We start from the raw sequence: 19,373 nt of genomic DNA, 5'->3' as shown, positions 1-19,373 counted from the left end.
AAGAGAAACTTTAGTCCTTAAGAAGACTGAGGAATTACAGTTTATCGATCCTATACGATAACACAATTCGACCAAAGATGAGCCGTATCTTTGACTTTCCTCAGCAAAATTAGCTCGACTTCTTTCATGTCCAGAAACCCATAATTTATCTACATAAGAATAAGCTTAAAGTGAGACGAATAATGCATGCACTGGAGTAGATATTTCGATCTCAACATCTACGAACTAAGAGCTTTGATTGAGGCCAGACTGCTGTGCTGTGGTCGGTACAGTTTCCGGATACGCTAAACTATACGGATTTTATGCTGATATTGGATAGTCTAAGACGTACTCTGGGAAAGGTGACTTCAGTCGTCCTCACTCCTCAGGTGTATTGAACTGTCTAAGCATAGGAAGAGACAGGAGAGAATGAAGAATATTCAAACGTTACTTTTGCCATGAATTTTCAAACTTCGCAGGCTCGGGATGTTCATCCCAAGATCCCAATGAAATCGTTGCTATAGACAAGGAGTTGTTATGTTTGCACACGGACATTCGCCTACTCAATTTCCTAATAACACAATTGCATTTCGAATATCTTTAAAAAACAGTAATTACTTGAAATCAGAACTCATCTGAGTTGAATGTCCAAAACCATTGGATTTAACAGATTCACTTTTATTATACATCTGAAAAGCTGTAGAACAAATTTCCTTGAAATTTAAACACTGAGAAATTTAACTTCTCTTTCACTCTTTTACTGCCCACATTAAAACATAAACTTGTTGATTTGGAATATTTCTCAGAAATCATATAATTTTTGGTCACTTCGTTGTTGTTAAAGGATACACACATTTTTTTTTTTTGGTTTGAACTTTTGCTGGGCCTGTTTTTTTTTTTTGTTGTTTTGCATTGAGTATGAGTTCATTTTAGCAGCTGTTATCATTTGCACAAATTATCTGTTTTTATATTTTTTATCTAGAAAATATGATTTACCTGAGAACGTTCAAAGCCATCGGGATTCATGGTTGGCATGAGATAGATATCGGTGCTGTTAATCAATTGAGCCACCTCCAGATTGCTGTGATAATTGTACAAGAGATATTGGGCCAAATAGATTAACAGCTGGCGTCCTATGGTCTCATCGCCATGCATATTACCCACATATTTAACCATGGGCGTTAAGATGCCACGCTGCTGCATATTCTGACCTATTTGCAATACAATCAAAGGGCGACCCTCCAACGAACGCCCAATAGTCTCGACACGGGCATGGTCGGGAAACTGTTTGGTGAGGCGTGCAAAGATATCCTCCAAATCGCCTTGGGTGGCATAGTAGGGACGTTGCAGGAAACTTTCGTCTTCTTTAATAATGTAACCTTGACATAAACTTGGTGCACAAACCATTATGATGAAGGTAATGAAGCAGCATAATGCAAATATTAAAGATTTCTGTTGTTTATGATGCTGTAGTTGTGGCTGTTTCGTCTTGAATGTCAACATATTGCTGCTGAACCCAACAATGTCTTGGCTCCCTCCCTTGCTGGCTTGGCTGGCTGGGGTTTCTTGTTTCTTGTTTTATTTTTATTTTCTGTGTGTGTTTCTCTCTGCTTTAAATAAAAGTGATAGTACAACTAAGGAGTTCTTAAAATGTTGGCTGTTTGTTGTAGTAGTAGTGGTAAATTGACGTAGTTCCTTGGGCCAAGGATGGGGGTGTAATTTTTGTTTCTTGTTGCTCTTCCAACTGTGATAATGTTTATGATGATGATTATGATGATGATGTTATTGATATAGTCGTAGGTGTCTGTTTTATTTTTAGCTTAAATTTCCTTGGAGAAATGTTTGTTACACTCAAATTAAAAGCAAAAATCTTTGGTATACTAAAACAAATGCTGCTGTTTAACAAATAGTCTGCAAGTGGTAGTTTTTATTTGAGTTTTTTTGTTTCGTGATTTTTGGCCGTGCTCCACTTTTTTTGTTTGTAGTCAAGTTTCCTTCTTTTAACTTCAATTAACACTTGAGTTAGAATTAATGTTAATTATTAAATGGAAATCACGTACTATTTCTTATGATTTTTTTTTTTAAATTCTTCAAAACATTTTTACTCCCTGCTTAAAGTTCTTCCCACTTGTCAGTAGTGTTGATGACTTTTGTTCAAGTATTTTGTTGTAGTATTGATTTTTGTTGTCGTTTGTTCGTTTGTTTGTTTGTTAGCTGCTGCTGCTACTTTCCGTGCTCATCCACTGGTGCTTCTCTTTACGATAAGTACAAAATACTAACTGAAGCAATTTGCTGCTTTATAAATACGTGATATATTGTTTTAAATAAATAATTCACACAGTGTTTGAGTTTGAAAAAAACACGACGACGACGACGACAACGAGCATACAATTCCAACAACAAAAAAGTGGTGCAAGCGCATGTAAACTGAGTTTTGTTTTGAGTTTTTGCGAGAGATTAGAAGTCAGTTAAAAAGAGCTAAAGGAGAGACAATGTTTTGTGTAAACTTTGGCAGAGTTGTGTGTCACTGGGGGTTTTTTCGTGAATACTCTGGTTTAAGGGTAATTTTTATTGTTGTGTTTGCTTGATTTCGAGGGTTGTTGGAGAAGTTTAAGGGATTAAATAAACAAGATTCAAAGGGATTAATAATCATGAAAGAGACTTGTACCAAGGTACTATTTTGGTACTAAATAGTACCTTGGTACTAAATAGTACATTGGTACTAAATAGTACCTTGGTACTAAATAGTACCTTGGTACTAAATAGTACCTTGGTACTAAATAGTACCTTGGTACTAAATAGTACCTTGGTACTAAATAGTACCTTGGTACTAAATAGTACCTTGGTACTAAATAGTACCTTGGTACTAAATAGTACCTTGGTACTAAATAGTACCTTGGTACTAAATAGTACCTTGGTACTAAATAGTACCTTGGTACTAAATAGTACCTTGGTACTAAATAGTACCTTGGTACTAAATAGTACCTTGGTACTAAATAGTACCTTGGTACTAAATAGTACCTTGGTACTAAATAGTACCTTGGTACTAAATAGTACCTTGGTACTAAATAGTACCTTGGTACTAAATAGTACCTTGGTACTAAATAGTACCTTGGTACTAAATAGTACCTTGGTACTAAATAGTACCTTGGTACTAAATAGTACCTTGGTACTAAATAGTACCTTGGTACTAAATAGTACCTTGGTACTAAATAGTACCTTGGTACTAAATAGTACCTTGGTACTAAATAGTACCTTGGTACTAAATAGTACCTTGGTACTAAATAGTACCTTGGTACTAAATAGTACCTTGGTACAAAATAGTACCTTGGTACAAAATAGTACCTTGGTACAAAATAGTACCTTGGTACTAAATAGTACCTTGGTACTAAATAGTACCTTGGTACTAAATAGTACATTGGTACTAAATAGTACATTGGTACTAAATAGTACCTTGGTACTAAATAGTACCTTGGTACTAAATAGTACCTTGGTACTAAATAGTACCTTGGTACTAAATAGTACCTTGGTACTAAATAGTACCTTGGTACTAAATAGTACCTTGGTACTAAATAGTACCTTGGTACTAAATAGTACCTTGGTACTAAATAGTACCTTGGTACTGAATAGTACCTTGGTACTAAATAGTACCTTGGTACTAAATAGTACTTTGGTACTAAATAGTACTTTGGTACTAAATAGTACTTTGGTACTAAATAGTACCTTGGTACTAAATAGTACCTTGGTACTAAATAGTACCTTGGTACTAAATAGTACCTTGGTACTAAATAGTACCTTGGTACTAAATAGTACCTTGGTACTAAATAGTACCTTGGTACTAAATAGTACCTTGGTACTAAATAGTACCTTGGTACTAAATAGTACCTTGGTACTAAATAGTACCTTGGTACAAAATAGTACCTTGGTACAAAATAGTACCTTGGTACAAAATAGTACCTTGGTACTAAATAGTACCTTGGTACTAAATAGTTCCTTGGTACTAAATAGTACCTTGGTACTAAATAGTACCTTGGTACTAAATAGTACCTTTAGTACGTGGTATTATTTTAAGTACTTTTGGTACGTGTTACGATTTAAAGTACTTTTAGTACGTGGTACTTTTTAAAGTACTTTTAGTACGTGGTACTATTTAAAGTACTTTTAGTACGTAGAAGTATTTAAAGTAATTTTAATAGAAAATACTATTTAAAGTACATTTTTTTGGAAGGCATTATTTGAAGTACTTTCGATAGAAGGTGCTATTTAAAGTACTTTTGATAGATAGATAGAAGATAATATTTAAAGTACTTTTGAAAGAATTTCAGTTCTTTTAGTACCTCGTACTAATTTCAGCGCTTTTTATATTAAACAAGTAAGAGAGCTATATTCAGCTGTGCAGAATCTTAAATACCCTTCACCAAATTATACTTAAAAATAATTTTTTTTTATATTTTTATTTAAACAAAATTATTTTTTTCAATTTTGTTTGGAAAAATAATTTATGGAAAAAAAATATTTGGTGAAAAAAAATTCGGGTTAAAAAAATGTTCCCTGAAGTTGGACCTAACTTACTATAGCCTTATATATGTACATCGTTGCAATGAACTTTGAAATATCTATCATTCGATATCCATATTGTCTATATTAATGACTTAGTATTTAGTATTTCAGGTTGTCCCGGTCCCAGCCGTTTGTGGGCCGATTTTGCCGATTTTAAATAGCAACCGAGCCGGAAGAATTGCCGATATATTAATGTATGAATCATTCAATTAAGTTATTTGGGGGCTACGGAAAGTTGATTTTAACATAGGGACGGAAAGACAGACATGGTTATATCGACTTCGCTATCTATAACGATCCAAAATATATATAATTTGTGGGGTCGCTCAATCATTTAGTCAAATGTACGCTACTCTAAAGTCTCAAATTTTAAAGTCATTAGCAGTAAAAACACAATATGCTCATGCAAATAACTAGAAAATAAGCAGTTAATAAACATGTCATTATATGACCACTTCTAAGTAATGCTTACTGTATGTAGTAGTCATTGAAAAGTATGTTATTCAGTAATTGGAAGTTATTACCAAGTTTTGACTAGCTACTTTTTGATTTAATTGAATTTAATTTTAAAATTGTTTAAATTAATCAATTTAATTCAAATTTTACTTTTGTTATCTGCCTTAAACTTTTTAAACACTCCTCGTTGATGTATTTACTTAACTATGACACTGTTTACTATTACTGTATCACACAAACTCTCTCTCTCTCTTTTTCTCCTCTTGTATTTTTGAGATATTCCCATTTAAACTCTCTGTTTACATTCTGCCATAAATCGATATTTTTTTTGTTGTTGTTATATTGTTTTTGTTTTGTGTTATTTTATTGGCAGTAACAAGATATAAATGTTGTTATAGGTTTATTTTGCAATTTCGCAAATGGCACAAACTACTAAAACGAGTTTTGAACTCTTGAATTTTCATTAAAATCTTTAGCTCTCTGTCTTTTTCTCTCGCTCACTCTAGTTAAGAGTCTTTTTTACTAATTTGAGTGCAAAAAAATAAAATGTTTGTATGAAAAGCTTATCAATATTTTTAGCACTATTATCTCAACAAGTAATCAATGAAAGGGCAGAGTTTTCAATAAAATAAACTAGATTATTAAACAAAAATAGTGTTATTATTGATAACACAGTAACATGAATAAAGAATAATAAGTATTAGTAATTTAAAATTAAATTAAATATTGAAAATATGTATAATAAAGTGTTTTCTTTTTCTTCATATTACTATAGGAATTTGTTTGAAGAGCTGTAGAGAGAGAGAGGGGCTTAACGTGTTTAACAAAAAGCTTTACTTTGTTTTTAGTGTGTCAGAATTTGAGAATGTAAATGTTAATAAAGCTTTAGCTTAAATACAGCTCATATATCTTTGTAGTAATAAATGCAGAAAAACAATAACAAAGCACACAACAAAAATAACAACAAACAAACTGCAATTAATGTCTTGTTGTTGATGTTGTTGCATATATTTATACATATTTTGTTTTTGTGTATTCTTGCACATGCACTCGTATGTTTATTTGATTACATTGCTTCACATTACAAACAATTGTAAACAAAAACTATTGTTTATAGGTTAGAGGTGAATTTATGAGCACACTACTACTGTAATGAATAAAGAGAATGTACTTTTGATGTTTTTTTTGTGGCAACATGAGTATCAACATAATATGCAACAAAAAATTTACTTTTTAAAGCAAATGTTGGGTTAAAAGGAAGCAAATGAATTTATTATATATTTTTTTTTGTTAAAACGTGTTAGAGAGACATTACGATATAACCAACATAGTGCAGGAGGAATATTGCAAAAGAAGTACTTTTTCAAAAAAGTACCAAATAGTAAATCAAGTATTTATCATAAAAAATTAAACTTTAGAGTACCTTATTTCAAAAAAACTATATTTTTTGGTAAATTAATGGTATTACTTTCAAAAAATCTGAAAAGTACCAGAAAAAAATTAAAATGTACTAAAAAATCAATAAAGTACTTAATAGAAATATTGTTTATAAAAGTACTTTTCACGATAAAAAGGTATACAATAAATGTACGTTAAATTATATCAGATAAAAACAGTGCTTTTAACAGTAGCTTTTGTACTTTAAATGTTACTACATATTAAAAGTACTACAAATATTAAATTTACGAAATGTACTTTAAAAGTACCTTTTGTAAAAGTACTTTCAAAAACACATTTCTAAGAGTACTTTAAATAGTACCATGTAATAAAAATACTTTAAATAGTACTACGTATTAAAGGTACTTTAAATAGTACCACGTACTAAAATTACTTTAAATAGTACCACGTACTAAAAGTACTTTAAATAGTATTTCATACTAAAAGTACTGTAAATAGTACCACGTACTAAAAGTATTTTAAATAGTACCACGCACTAAACGAACTTTAAATAGTACCACTTACTAAAAGTACTTTAAATAATACCACGTACTAAAGGTACTTTAAATAGTACCACGTACTAAAAGTACTTTTTTAAAAGTACTTTAAATAGTAACACATACTAAAAGTACTTTAAATAGTACCACGTATTAAAAGTACTTTAAATAGTAACACATACTAAAAGTACTTTAAATAGTACCACGTATTAAAAGTACTTTAAATAGTACCTCATAGTAAAAGTACTGTAAATAATACCACGTACTAAAAGTATTTTAAATAGTACCAGGTATTAAAAGTACTTTAAATAGAAACACATACTAAAAGTACTTTAAATAGTACCACGTACTAAAAGAACTTTAAATAGTACCACTTACTAAAAGTACTTTAAATAGTATTTCATACTAAAAGTACTGTAAATAATACCACGTACTAAAAGTACTTTAAATAGTACCACGTACTAAAAGTACTTTAAATAGTACCTCATACTAAAAGTACTGTAAATAATACCACGTACTAAAAGTACTTTAAATAGTACCACGTACTAAAAGCACTTTCAATAGTACTTTTTTAAAAGTGCTTTAAATAGTACCACGTATTAAAGGTACTTTAAATAGTACCACGCACTAAAAGAACTTTAAATAGTACCACGTATTAAAAGTACTTTAAATAGTACCTCATACTAAAAGTACTGTAAATAATACCACGTACTAAAAGTACTTTAAATAGCAACACATACTAAAAGTACTTTAAATAGTACCACGTACTAAAAGTACTTTAAATAGTACCACGTACTAAAACTACTTTTAATAGTACCACGAATTAAAGGTACTTTAAATAGCTCCACGTACTAAAAGTACATTAAATAGGTACTTTTGTATCCAGTATTCAAATAGTACTTTTTTGAAAATACTTTAAGTAGTAGCTTTTCTAAAAGTATTTAAAATAGTACGTTTTCTAAAAGTACTTAAAATAGTACGTTTTCTAAAAGTATCTCAAATAGTACATTTTCTAAAAGCACTTTAAGTAGTACATTTTTCGAAAAGTGCTTTAAATAGTACATTTTTCTAAAAATATTTTAAATAGTATATTTTCAAAAAGTACTTTTAATAGTTCCTTATTCTAAAAGTACTTTAAATAGTACCACTTACTAAACGTTTTTCAAATAGTACTTTTTTGAGAATAATTTAAATAGTAGCTTTTCAAAAAGTACTTTAAATACTACCTTTTTCAAAAGTACTTCAGATAGTACTTTTTTGAAAATACTTTAAATAGTAAATTTTCTAAAAGTTTTAATATAGTACCTTTTACAAAAGTACTTCAAATAGTACTTTTTACAAAAGTACTTCAAATAGAACTTTTATGAAAATACTCAAATGGTAGCTTTTCTAACAGTATTTTAAATAGTAAATTTTCTAATAGTACATTAAATACTACCTTTTCCAAAATTACTTCAAATAGTACTTTTAAACAAATTATTTAAGTAGTACCTTCTCGAAAAGTACTTCAAATATTACCACTAATTAAAATAGTACGATGCTAAAAGTATATCAAATAGTACCTTTTCTAACAGTACTTTAAATAGCACATTTTCTAAAAGTACTTTAAATAGTAAATTGTTACAGTACTTTCAATAATACCTTCCTTTAAAGTCTTTAAATAGTACTAAGTATAAAATGTATTTTAAATAGTACCTTTTCCAAAATTACTTCAAATAGTACTTTTAAAAAAATAATTTTTTCTCAATCTGGTTATTTTTTATTAAATTTAATTATTAAATTTAATAATTAAATTTTTAATCATTCAAAACTGATCTCTAACAACTGTACCTAACTCTCAGACAAACTCAAAACACCAGGCTTTTATTTTAGCTCCATTCTTTTGTTTATAAAAAAAATCCCCTTTTGGAACCTAAACTGATAAAAGCGTGTTTTTTCAGCAAAACTGGGTTTTTTGTAGAGATTTTTTCTTATTAACTTTGTTGTACCACTACATTCATCAATCATGAAGTTAGGAAAATTAAAAATTTATTATAAATAGTTTTAAATGAAAATTTTAATATTCTGTTGGATGGATGACATTAATTGCAATTAAACATGTTTGTGTAATTGCAATTTAATTACATTTTTTTTTAAAATATAATTTTAAAATTTAATTTAAACAAATTATGAAATTAAGCAACTAGTTGTAATTAGAATTAAAATTTTAATACCAATCGCTTTCAAAAAAACAAATAAACCAAATTAATTTGACAAGTACTATTAACAAATAGTACTTCTTAGTAATTAACTGCATTTTAAGTTGAAAATTTTAGTATCAATTACTATTATAATCGTTTTACTTTGAATGAGGTTAATTTGAAAAAAAAATATACTTTTAGTACCTGGTACTATTTAAAGTACTTTTAAAATATGATACCATTTAAAACAACTTTCAGAAATCAAAACAGTTTAAATACTTTTAGTATTTTGTAATATTTAAAGTAATTTTAGTATTTGGCACTATTTTAAATTCGATTTGTAGCGCCTTCTTTCAAAAGTACTTTAAATAGTATCTTCTCTCTATCTACCAAAATAACTTTAAATAGTAACTTCTATCGAAAGCACTTTAAATGTTGCCTTCTATCAAAAGTACTTTAAATAGTTCCAGGCATTAAAGGTACTTTAAATAGTACCACGTACTAAAATTACTTTAAATAGTATATAAAGTACCCGATACTATATAAAGTACCTGGGTACTATATAAAGTACCTGGGTACTATATAAAGTACCTGGGTACTATATAAAGTACCCGGTACTATAAAGTACCCGGTACTATATAAAGTACCTGGGTACTATATAAAGTACCTGGGTACTATATAAAGTACCCGGTACTATAAAAAGCACCCGGTACTATAAAAAGCACCCGGTACTATAAAAAGTACCCGGTACTATAAAAAGTACCCGGTACTATAAAAAGTACTCGGTACTATATAAAGTACCCGGTACTATATAAAGTACCCGGTACTATATAAAGTACCCGGTACTATATAAAGTACCCGGTACTATATAAAGTACCCGGTAGTACCTGGTACTTTATATAGTACCTGGTACTTTATATAGTACCTGGTACTTTATATAGTACCAGGTACTATATAGTACCGGGTACTTTATATAGTACCGGGTACTTTATATAGTACCGGGTACTTTATATAGTACCGGGTACTTTATATAGTACCTGGTACTTTATATAGTACCAGGTACTATATAAAGTACCAGGTACTATATGGTACCTGGTACCAGGTACTATATAGTACCGGGTACTTTATATAGTACCGGGTACTTTATATAGTACCGGGTACTTTATATAGTACCGGGTACTTTATATAGTACCGGGTACTTTATATAGTACCGGGTACTTTATATAGTACCGAGTACTTTTTATAGTACCGGGTACTTTATATAGTACCGGGTACTTTATATAGTACCGGGTACTTTATATAGTACCAGGTACTATATAAAGTACCAGGTACTATATAAAGTACCAGGTACTATATGGTACCTGGTACCAGGTACTATATAGTACCGGGTACTTTATATAGTACCGGGTACTTTATATAGTACCGGGTACTTTATATAGTACCGGGTACTTTATATAGTACCGGGTACTTTATATAGTACCTGGTACTTTATATAGTACCTGGTACTATATAAAGTACCTGGTACTATATAAAGTACCAGGTACTATATAAAGTACCAGGTACTATATAAAGTACCAGGTACTATATAAAGTACCAGGTACTATATAAAGTACCAGGTACTATATAAAGTACCAGGTACTATATAAAGTACCAGGTACTATATAAAGTACCAGGTACTATATAAAGTACCAGGTACTATATAAAGTACCAGGTACTATATAAAGTACCAGGTACTATATAAAGTACCAGGTACTATATAAAGTACCAGGTACTATATAAAGTACCCGGTACTATATAAAGTACCCGGTACTATATAAAGTACCTGGTACTATATAAAGTACCTGGTACTATAAAAAGTACCCGGTACTATATAAAGTACCCGGTACTATATAAAGTACCTGGTACTATATAAAGTACCTGGTACTATAAAAAGTACCCGGTACTATAAAAGTAAAAAAATACCTGGGTACTATGTAAAGTACCTATGTACTATGTAAAGTACCTGTGTACTATATAAAGTACCTGGGTACTATATAAAGTACCTGGGTGCTATATAAAGTACCTGGGTACTATATAAAGTACATGGGTACTATATAAAGTACCTGGGTACTATATAAAGTACCTGGGTACTATATAAAGTACCTGGGTACTATATAAAGTACCTGGGTACTATATAAAGTACCTGGGTACTATATAAAGTACCTGGGTACTATATAAAGTACCTGGGTACTATATAAAGTACCTGGGTACTATATAAAGTACCTGGGTACTATATAAAGTACCTGGGTACTATATAAAGTACCTGGGTACTATATAAAGTACTTGGGTACTATATAAAGTACTTGGGTACTATATAAAGTACCTGGGTACTATATAAAGTACCTGGGTACTATATAAAGTACTTGGGTACTATATAAAGTACCTGGGTACTATATAAAGTACCGGGGTACTATATAAAGTACCTGGGTACTATATAAAGTACATGGGTACTATATAAAGTACCTGGGTACTATATAAAGTACCTGGGTACTATATAAAGTACCTGGGTACTATATAAAGTACTTGGGTACTATATAAAGTACTTGGGTACTATATAAAGTACCTGGGTACTATATAAAGTACCTGGCTACTATATAAAGTACCTGGGTACTATATAAAGTACCTGGGTACTATATTAAGTACCTGGGTACTATATAAAGTAACTGTACTATATAAAGTACCTGTACTATATAAAGTACCTGGTACTGTATAAAGTACCCGGTACTATAAAAAGTACCCGGTACTATAAAAAGTACCCGGTACTATAAAAAGTACCCGGTACTATAAAAAGTACCCGGTACTATAAAAAGTACCCGGTACTATAAAAAGTACCCGGTACTATAAAAAGTACCCGGTACTATAAAAAGTACCCGGTACTATAAAAAGTACCCGGTACTATAAAAAGTACCCGGTACTATAAAAAGTACCCGGTACTATAAAAAGTACCCGGTACTATAAAAAGTACCCGGTACTATAAAAAGTACCCGGTACTATAAAAAGTACCCGGTACTATAAAAAGTACCCGGTACTATAAAAAGTACCCGGTACTATAAAAAGTACCCGGTACTATAAAAAGTACCCGGTACTATAAAAAGTACCCGGTATTATACAAAGTACCCGGTACTATAAAAAGTACCCGGTACTATAAAAAGTACCCGATACTATATAAAGTACCCGGTACTATATAAAGTACCCGGTACTTTGTTAGTACTTTTTAAAATGTTCCTATTTTTAATTTTGATTTATAAATACACCACAAAAACCCATCTAAACTTTCAAACATTATGCTAAATTCTCACTTTATATTTAAAAACACCTTCTCAATTATGTTAAATTCTATTTTACTATACTCCTTATTTTAACTATTTTTTTGCGTTAATTCAGCAAGAACCTTTTGCTAGCTATGTCAGTTGTTAAGACATATTAATATTCAAGGTTGTCTCTTTAAATTTATTATGCCATAACACACACAAGTAATATAAAACGTAACTAATTTATGCACAAATCTTATCTATAAATATTTATGAGCTAAAATAATATTGTAAAATATTTCGTCCTAAAATAGATTCGATATTCTGCGAAACCAACAACCAAATCCTTAGCATTACATTGTTATTTGTTTGTAGTACATATTTTGTTAAATGTTTGGACGTCACTGACAAGTGACATAATATTAATAATTTTTTTGTTAACGTCATTAATATTCTATTCACAGACATCGAACAAAAGTACAAATAAATATTTTACTAATAATACAAATATTGTGTGTGTCTATTCAGATGTATGAATTTACTAACTACGTACTTTGTTTAAGAGAAAAAGGATAAGATAATAGAAAAAACGTGGGCGTAATTGTAGCAGAAATAATTGGGTTGTTATGACAAAAAAAATTAAATTATATGAAAAATAGAAGGGTTATATGCTAATAAAAAAATGAAAGAAGACAATGAAATATCTCAACTACACGTGCTGGAATTTCAAAGTATTCTGTTGCTAGGATAAATTTTGTTGAATAAAATTAATTTTTATAAGATTACTAAGGATGTACAGATAAGGATATGTATTTCTTAAAGATTTTTTAGTAGTAAAATAAGTGATCGCTTAGATTCAAGGCCCTAAACATGGTTGTCTGGACCATAATAGTCTAGATTTGACAGTTACTGTACATTAAAGTAGCTGATATGATCGTAGCCTAATCATATTATGGTTGTGCCAAACCATGTTATGATGGCAGCTTAATCATAATTTATGATTGCTTAGAATTGAGCATAATTGCCGCGTGTGTTACGATCTTTCATTCAGCAATTCCTTCTTCTACTGCCACAGTTCTATAGATCCTTTTTAAATCAGTTTTTCCTATAAATCTCTTTTATGCAGCTGCAATCCTAAAAGCCTCTCATTTCAAAAATCTCATAGCTTTAATAAAGACATCATCTTCAATTAAAAAAAAAATAATAATAATAACAAAAGCAATAGCAAAAAACCACCACTTGAATCACGAAATCAAATTTCAATTATTGATTTCAAGTGTACTTGAACTAAGAAGATACATATGTACGTACGTACTTGTCATTTTAGAATATTACCAATATATTGTAATAAACGACAAAAGCCACCACAAGAGCCACAGCTCTATACATTGATACTTGATGTCTGCCATACCACAATATAGCCTTCCAACCACCACATTGCCAGTCAGCCAGCAGTCAAGTGCTTTGCTTGGCTATAGAGATTGTATATAGAGGCGGCAAGGCAGCATACACAGCAAATACCTCACAAGTGTCTCTAACTACGAGTGAGTATACTTGGACTTGACCAATATATTGAGAGACCAAACAAAAAAAATAAAGCTTGTCTATCGGTTTGCACGTTTTCCAACCATACTCGTCGTAAAAGTTGTATGAAATCTGTGTGAATTAAGCAGTCACATGAATATACATACAAATTCACGCACATAATTGCTTAAAATTATAAAGAAACGGAAGTTGTTACAACAAAATGAAGCAAAAATAAATATTAAAATAAAAATTTTATAATAAAAAAGTGTATGAAAGAGCCATTGAACCGAAAAATGTTTGCTAAGTAGAGTGGCCAGATGGCCAAACAAATTGTGAATTCAGTTATGGATGTTTATATATCCGCAATTTTATTTTAATGGAGCTTATCGTCTCAAAGTTACGATACATTTTACTCGTTATCAAATACGGTAACTTCACTCCTGGATATCACATCTCCAAGGTGTTCCAAAAAGTGAGATTTTGTATGTTCAAGTGGAAATTGACCGATTTGTCAGGTTACCATTTTCCAGATGTAAACGTATGACTCATGAAAGACTCTCCGACAAAGCAAAAACTTGACTGTCCTCATAAATCTCCTTGACCTGATGATATACCAGCACTGGTCCTCAAACAGTGCTCTTCCACGCTTCTTCGTCCATTAGCTAACTTTTTCAGCACATTACTCCTTCCTTCTGAATTTCCTATCTGTTAGAAGCTTGCTAATCTAACGGAAATTCTTAAAAAGGGAGATTCTGTTTCAATAGAGAGATTTCGCCCAATAGAAGTTTTCTCTAAACTTTCTGCAGTTATGTTGACTATGGGTAGACCAAAAATTCACTTAGCGAGTGCTCTTCCACGCTTCTTCTTCCATTAGCTAACTTTTTCAGCACATTATTTCGTCCTGATGAATTTCCTGTCTGTTAGAAGCTTGCTAATCTAACGAAAATTCTGAAAAAGGGAGATTCCGGTATTGCCTAATAGAAGTTTCCTCTAAACTTTCTGCGACCGTTTTGGGAGACCAAAAATTCACTTAGCGGCCGTCAGTATGTCTTTCTTCTTGCTTCTTCTTCATCAGGAAGGAGATCTCGTTCCATCCACCGTTTTAGCAAAAATAAAGTGATGGCGCTTGATGGTATATTTTTATCGAAAATTATTTGCTTGGGTGTCGGTGATAACTTAGCAGATTTATAACCAGCTTCCTCAGAGATCACACTACACGAGTTGATATATATGAGATATCTCATCTTTCGTTCTTTCTCCTAACTTATTTATTATGTTTCTAAATGACCTTCTATACCAAACTTTCAATTCTTTATATTCTTTATATGAAAATAGCAACATTTATCATTCGTATTCATTCAATTAAAGGGTATTCCACTCTCACATATGAGCCAGAGCTTCGTAGTCTATTTTGGAATTACTTGACCGCGTACAAGGAAGAACAAAAGTGCTTTTCAGTGACAGTAGCGTATCAAACTTTATTGATTCACTAGATCGTCGTAGCAAAGGGTTGTATTTCTCTGCACCCGTTACACTCTCTCCATCCTCTCCACCTATTTTCCTATTTACAACACAATGCCTGGAATAATTAGAGGTCATGCTCTGAGTGCTGGTCCAATTCCGTGCTTTGCTAAATCGTACCTTCTATCAAAGGCCTTCTACAAGCCTAGAATCTCAAGGGTCGTCCTTATCCGGTTTTTCTATTTCCAACACATCGTCTGAAAGTCCATGCTTCTATCAAAGTTCTTCTACAAGTCTAGCGTCTAGAGGATCATGATTACATAAGGACTCTGCTGGTTTAAGACCGGTGCGAACATCTGAGTGGCAATGGAGGTTAGTGATGTGCATTTCACCGAATCTATGTTGGTGTCGATCTTGTGGTCGTTAACGGATCAGTTGGACCACATGCTATCATGTGATCCTTTTTTGTACGGTTATAGAGACTCAGACCATCTAATGGTCGGTAAAGGATCACTTGGGGGAAGAGAAGATCCTCTAGAGTCTGTGACAGGTGACAAGAGGGATATCGGTATGTAGGATTGTAGGATTGTTTCTTAGTAACGTCCTTCCCAAGTATGAGGATAACCCGTATTATCTACCGGATACTATCAGGCTACCCACTGTCACATTCAAAATCGTGGTCAGCTCTCCAATGTTTCAGCATCAGTTTGGATAGAAGGTCCATAAAATGACGATATGGTGGAATCTGCAAACTTAAATGCTATCATATGGTCCTTTTTCGTATGGTTAAAGAGACTCAGACATTCTAGTTGTCGATAATAGATCAGTTGGGGGAGGAAAAGATCCTCAAGAGTCTGCGACAGGAGACAAGAGGAATATTGGGTTGTAGGATTGTTCATCAGTATCGTTCTTTCCAATTATGAGGATTAGGATGACTATACCGTACTATACTATGAGGCTACCCACTGACAGTTTCAATTCTGTGTTCAGCTCTCTTAGGTGTCCAAGTTCTGCAAGGTGTTTCAACATCAGCTTGGATATAAGATCTATAATATGTCGTTATGGTTCATGGTCGGATATGGTGAAATCTACAAACTTAAATGCTATTATATGGTCCTTTTTCGTATGTTTATAGAGACTCGGAAAATCTAGTGGTCGGTAATGGTTCAATTGGGGGAGGAGAAGATTGTCAAGAGTCTGCGAAAGGAGACAAGAGGAATATGGGGTTATGGGTCAGTCTCGTTCTTTCCAATTATGAGAATTAGGATGAACCTATCAGGCTACCCACTGACAAGTTCAAATCTGTGGCAGATCTCTTAAATCTCCCAGTTCTTTAAGGTATTCCAACATCAGCTTGGATATAAGTCTATAAGGATATGGTGAAATCGTTAAATTAAATTGCGATCCTGTGGTCCTTCTTCGTATGGTTAGAGAAAGACATATGCTCTAACCATTTGTTTGTTTGTCCACAGTTTCTAACCTTTTGACATCGAGATACAGCTGAGCGAAATTATTTACAAACGATTATGGTAAGTGGCCTGATTCTAGAGTAACTACTATTGTCTACGATCTATAACGCCAACAACGCACCTCTCTGGTCTTCCTCTAGGCTAGAGTGTCAGAGCTAATGGTACGGGTTAAAGTCCCATAAGACAAAAAGCTTATCGCCATCTAAAAGGCTCTTGAAGTCGTGATGGTAGTCTGTAGGACAGCTGACTACTGGCGGAATGTGGAACCTAACTCCGTTTCCCTCTATCTGATCCCAAAAAAAACCTTGGGCTTCAGAGTCGAGATTTAGATAAATAGATGCCCTCTGGAGCGATATTTGTTATCGAGACGGTAGCCTGAGCTTTAACTCCATTTACTCTGATCTGCCGCAATACCTTTTGATTCGAGGTATGTGGATGAAGAATGTTATACCTCCACAATTCCAACTAATGGGGTGTTTTACTGATGTCGGGGTGCTAAATTACATGACAGCTTAATAGTGGCGTAATATAGACATTATAGAGTTCTAACTCTGTTTCCTCCGAACTGACTCTACTACCTTGAGCTTCAGAGCATTTGTCTCTGGTATCGAAATCGAGAGACTGAGTTGTTGTATCCTGCGTGCTGATGTGCGGTCTTTTAGGAGAACATTGTATCCGTTGCAACTTTGTATACTTGAATTGCTCGTCAGTTTTTTTCAGTTCTAACAAACATTACGCTGTTTGTTCGGGTTGCATTCTAGAAGTCCGAAGTTGCATTGTCAGAAGTCCGAATGCCTTCGTATTTGAAATTATCTCAGATATTTTCTTGCCGGTGTCGCTGTGATTGCTTTGTGGGGTTTGATGTTTTGGGGTCTCATAGTCTTTGTCTGTAAGGGACGACATAACTTACCCTCTTATGGTTGAGTCAGCAACAGTTCCTAAGCTGACACTATCCCAAACAAGAGCTGCTGCCTTTATCGGTTGGACAAGTGATCTGTGATCACTCTTATTTCCAAATAACAGCTGATTTCGAAAACTAGAGGCCCTGGAACCAGCAAAAGAGGCAAAAAGGACCAGCATTTGTGATTACTTGTAATTCCCAAAAAATATATTTTTTAATAAGGAGTGAGATCGAAAAATTCTTAACACACGTTTTTCATTACATTTTTTAACCCAAGTATTATTTGAATTTTTTTTTGATCAAGTTACCTTTGAAAAACATGTCAGTTATTATGTGTAATGTCAATTATATTAATTTTTTTGTTAATCTGATTAAAATGAGTGACCAGAAAAAAGTGCGTACTGAAATTATTAAATATTTTCAACAAAACCCAACTTGGTCTTACAAAAAGTTGGCCAAGCATACAAAGGTCTGCCGTCAAACTGTTTCCAATGTTATTAAACAGTACCGGGAGAACTTGTCAGTTGATAGAAAACCTGGTTCAGGTAGAAGGAATGGTCCACATGATGTTTCTAAAGCCAAAAAAATAGAACGCATTTTCAAAAGAGCTCCCAACACATCCGGTAGGAAAGCAGCCCGGTTAGCTCAGTGCTCGGACTATTTGGTACGAAAAGTTAAAGCTAATGCAGGTTTAAAAACATACAAGGCTCAAAAAGTTCCTGACAGGAACGCTACTAAAAATTTAGAGGCCAAAAACAGAGCACGGAAATTGAAGTCAAGTTTTATAAAAAAATATTCTTGCTGCATAATGGATGACGAAACGTATGTTCTGGCAGATTTTTCGCAACTTCCAGGTCAAAAATTTTATGTTGCTGATGCTCGAGGGAATGTTGAAGAAAAGTTTAGGACCCAAAAGCAGACAAAATTTCCCAGAAAGTTCTTGGTATGGCAAGCAATATGCAGTTGCGGCAAAAGAAGCCACTCATTTGTTACAACGGGCTCTATAAATACCGAAATTTACATCAAGGAATGTTTACAAAAAAGGCTGCTTCCATTCATAAGACTTCATAATGTGTCCACTTATTTTTGGCCTGACTTGGCATCCTCTCACTATGGCAAACAAGCCCTTGAGTGGTACAAGAACAATAATGTGGTATTTGTACCAAGAGAGGCAAATCCTCCAAACTGCCCGGAGCTAAGGCCAGTGGAGAGATATTGGGCTCTTGTTAAAAGAGAATTGAAGAGTACAAAAAAGGTGTCCAAAAGTGTGGTAGATTTTAAACGGAGATGGACTACATGTTCGAGCAAAGTGACAGAAAGCACTATAAAAACGTTAATGGAAGGGTTTCCGAAAAAGGTTCAAAATTTCATCACTAGTGATTAAAACTATAAAAATAATTTTTTTTGTAAATTGTAATAATAATTTCAATCAAATAAAAAAAAAATTAAAGCTGTAAGTTTAGTGGTTTCTTTTTTATAAACATATATGTATGTTAAGAATTTTTCGATCTCACTCCTTAAAATCATAAAATTCCCATGTTCTCGGAAACTAGAGGTCCTGGAGACAAAAGGACCAAAATTTGTCCTTTTGGACAAACTTTGCAAATGTCAATTTC

General features: G+C 32.5%; 1 protein-coding gene across 3 annotated transcripts in view; it reads right to left on the bottom strand.

Annotated features, from left to right (window-relative positions):
• Nucleotides 1-19,373, bottom strand: part of svr (Carboxypeptidase D svr) — a 64,832-nt gene that overhangs the window by 35,406 nt on the left and 10,053 nt on the right. Inside the window, exon 1 of one of the 3 annotated variants that reach the window (XM_065510353.1) lies at nucleotides 976-2,315. The exons of the other annotated variants lie outside the window; for them this stretch is intronic. Within the exon in view, the coding sequence (XP_065366425.1) occupies nucleotides 976-1,482 (507 nt within the window). The 5' untranslated portion in view covers nucleotides 1,483-2,315. Of the gene's footprint in view, nucleotides 1-975; nucleotides 2,316-19,373 lie in introns of those variants that run through there. 3 annotated transcript variants of the gene reach the window in all.

Source organism: Calliphora vicina, chromosome 4, assembly GCF_958450345.1.
Source record: "Calliphora vicina chromosome 4, idCalVici1.1, whole genome shotgun sequence".
Taxonomy (NCBI): Eukaryota; Metazoa; Arthropoda; class Insecta; order Diptera; family Calliphoridae; genus Calliphora; species Calliphora vicina.
This window is presented reverse-complemented; position numbering and strand designations above follow the sequence as displayed.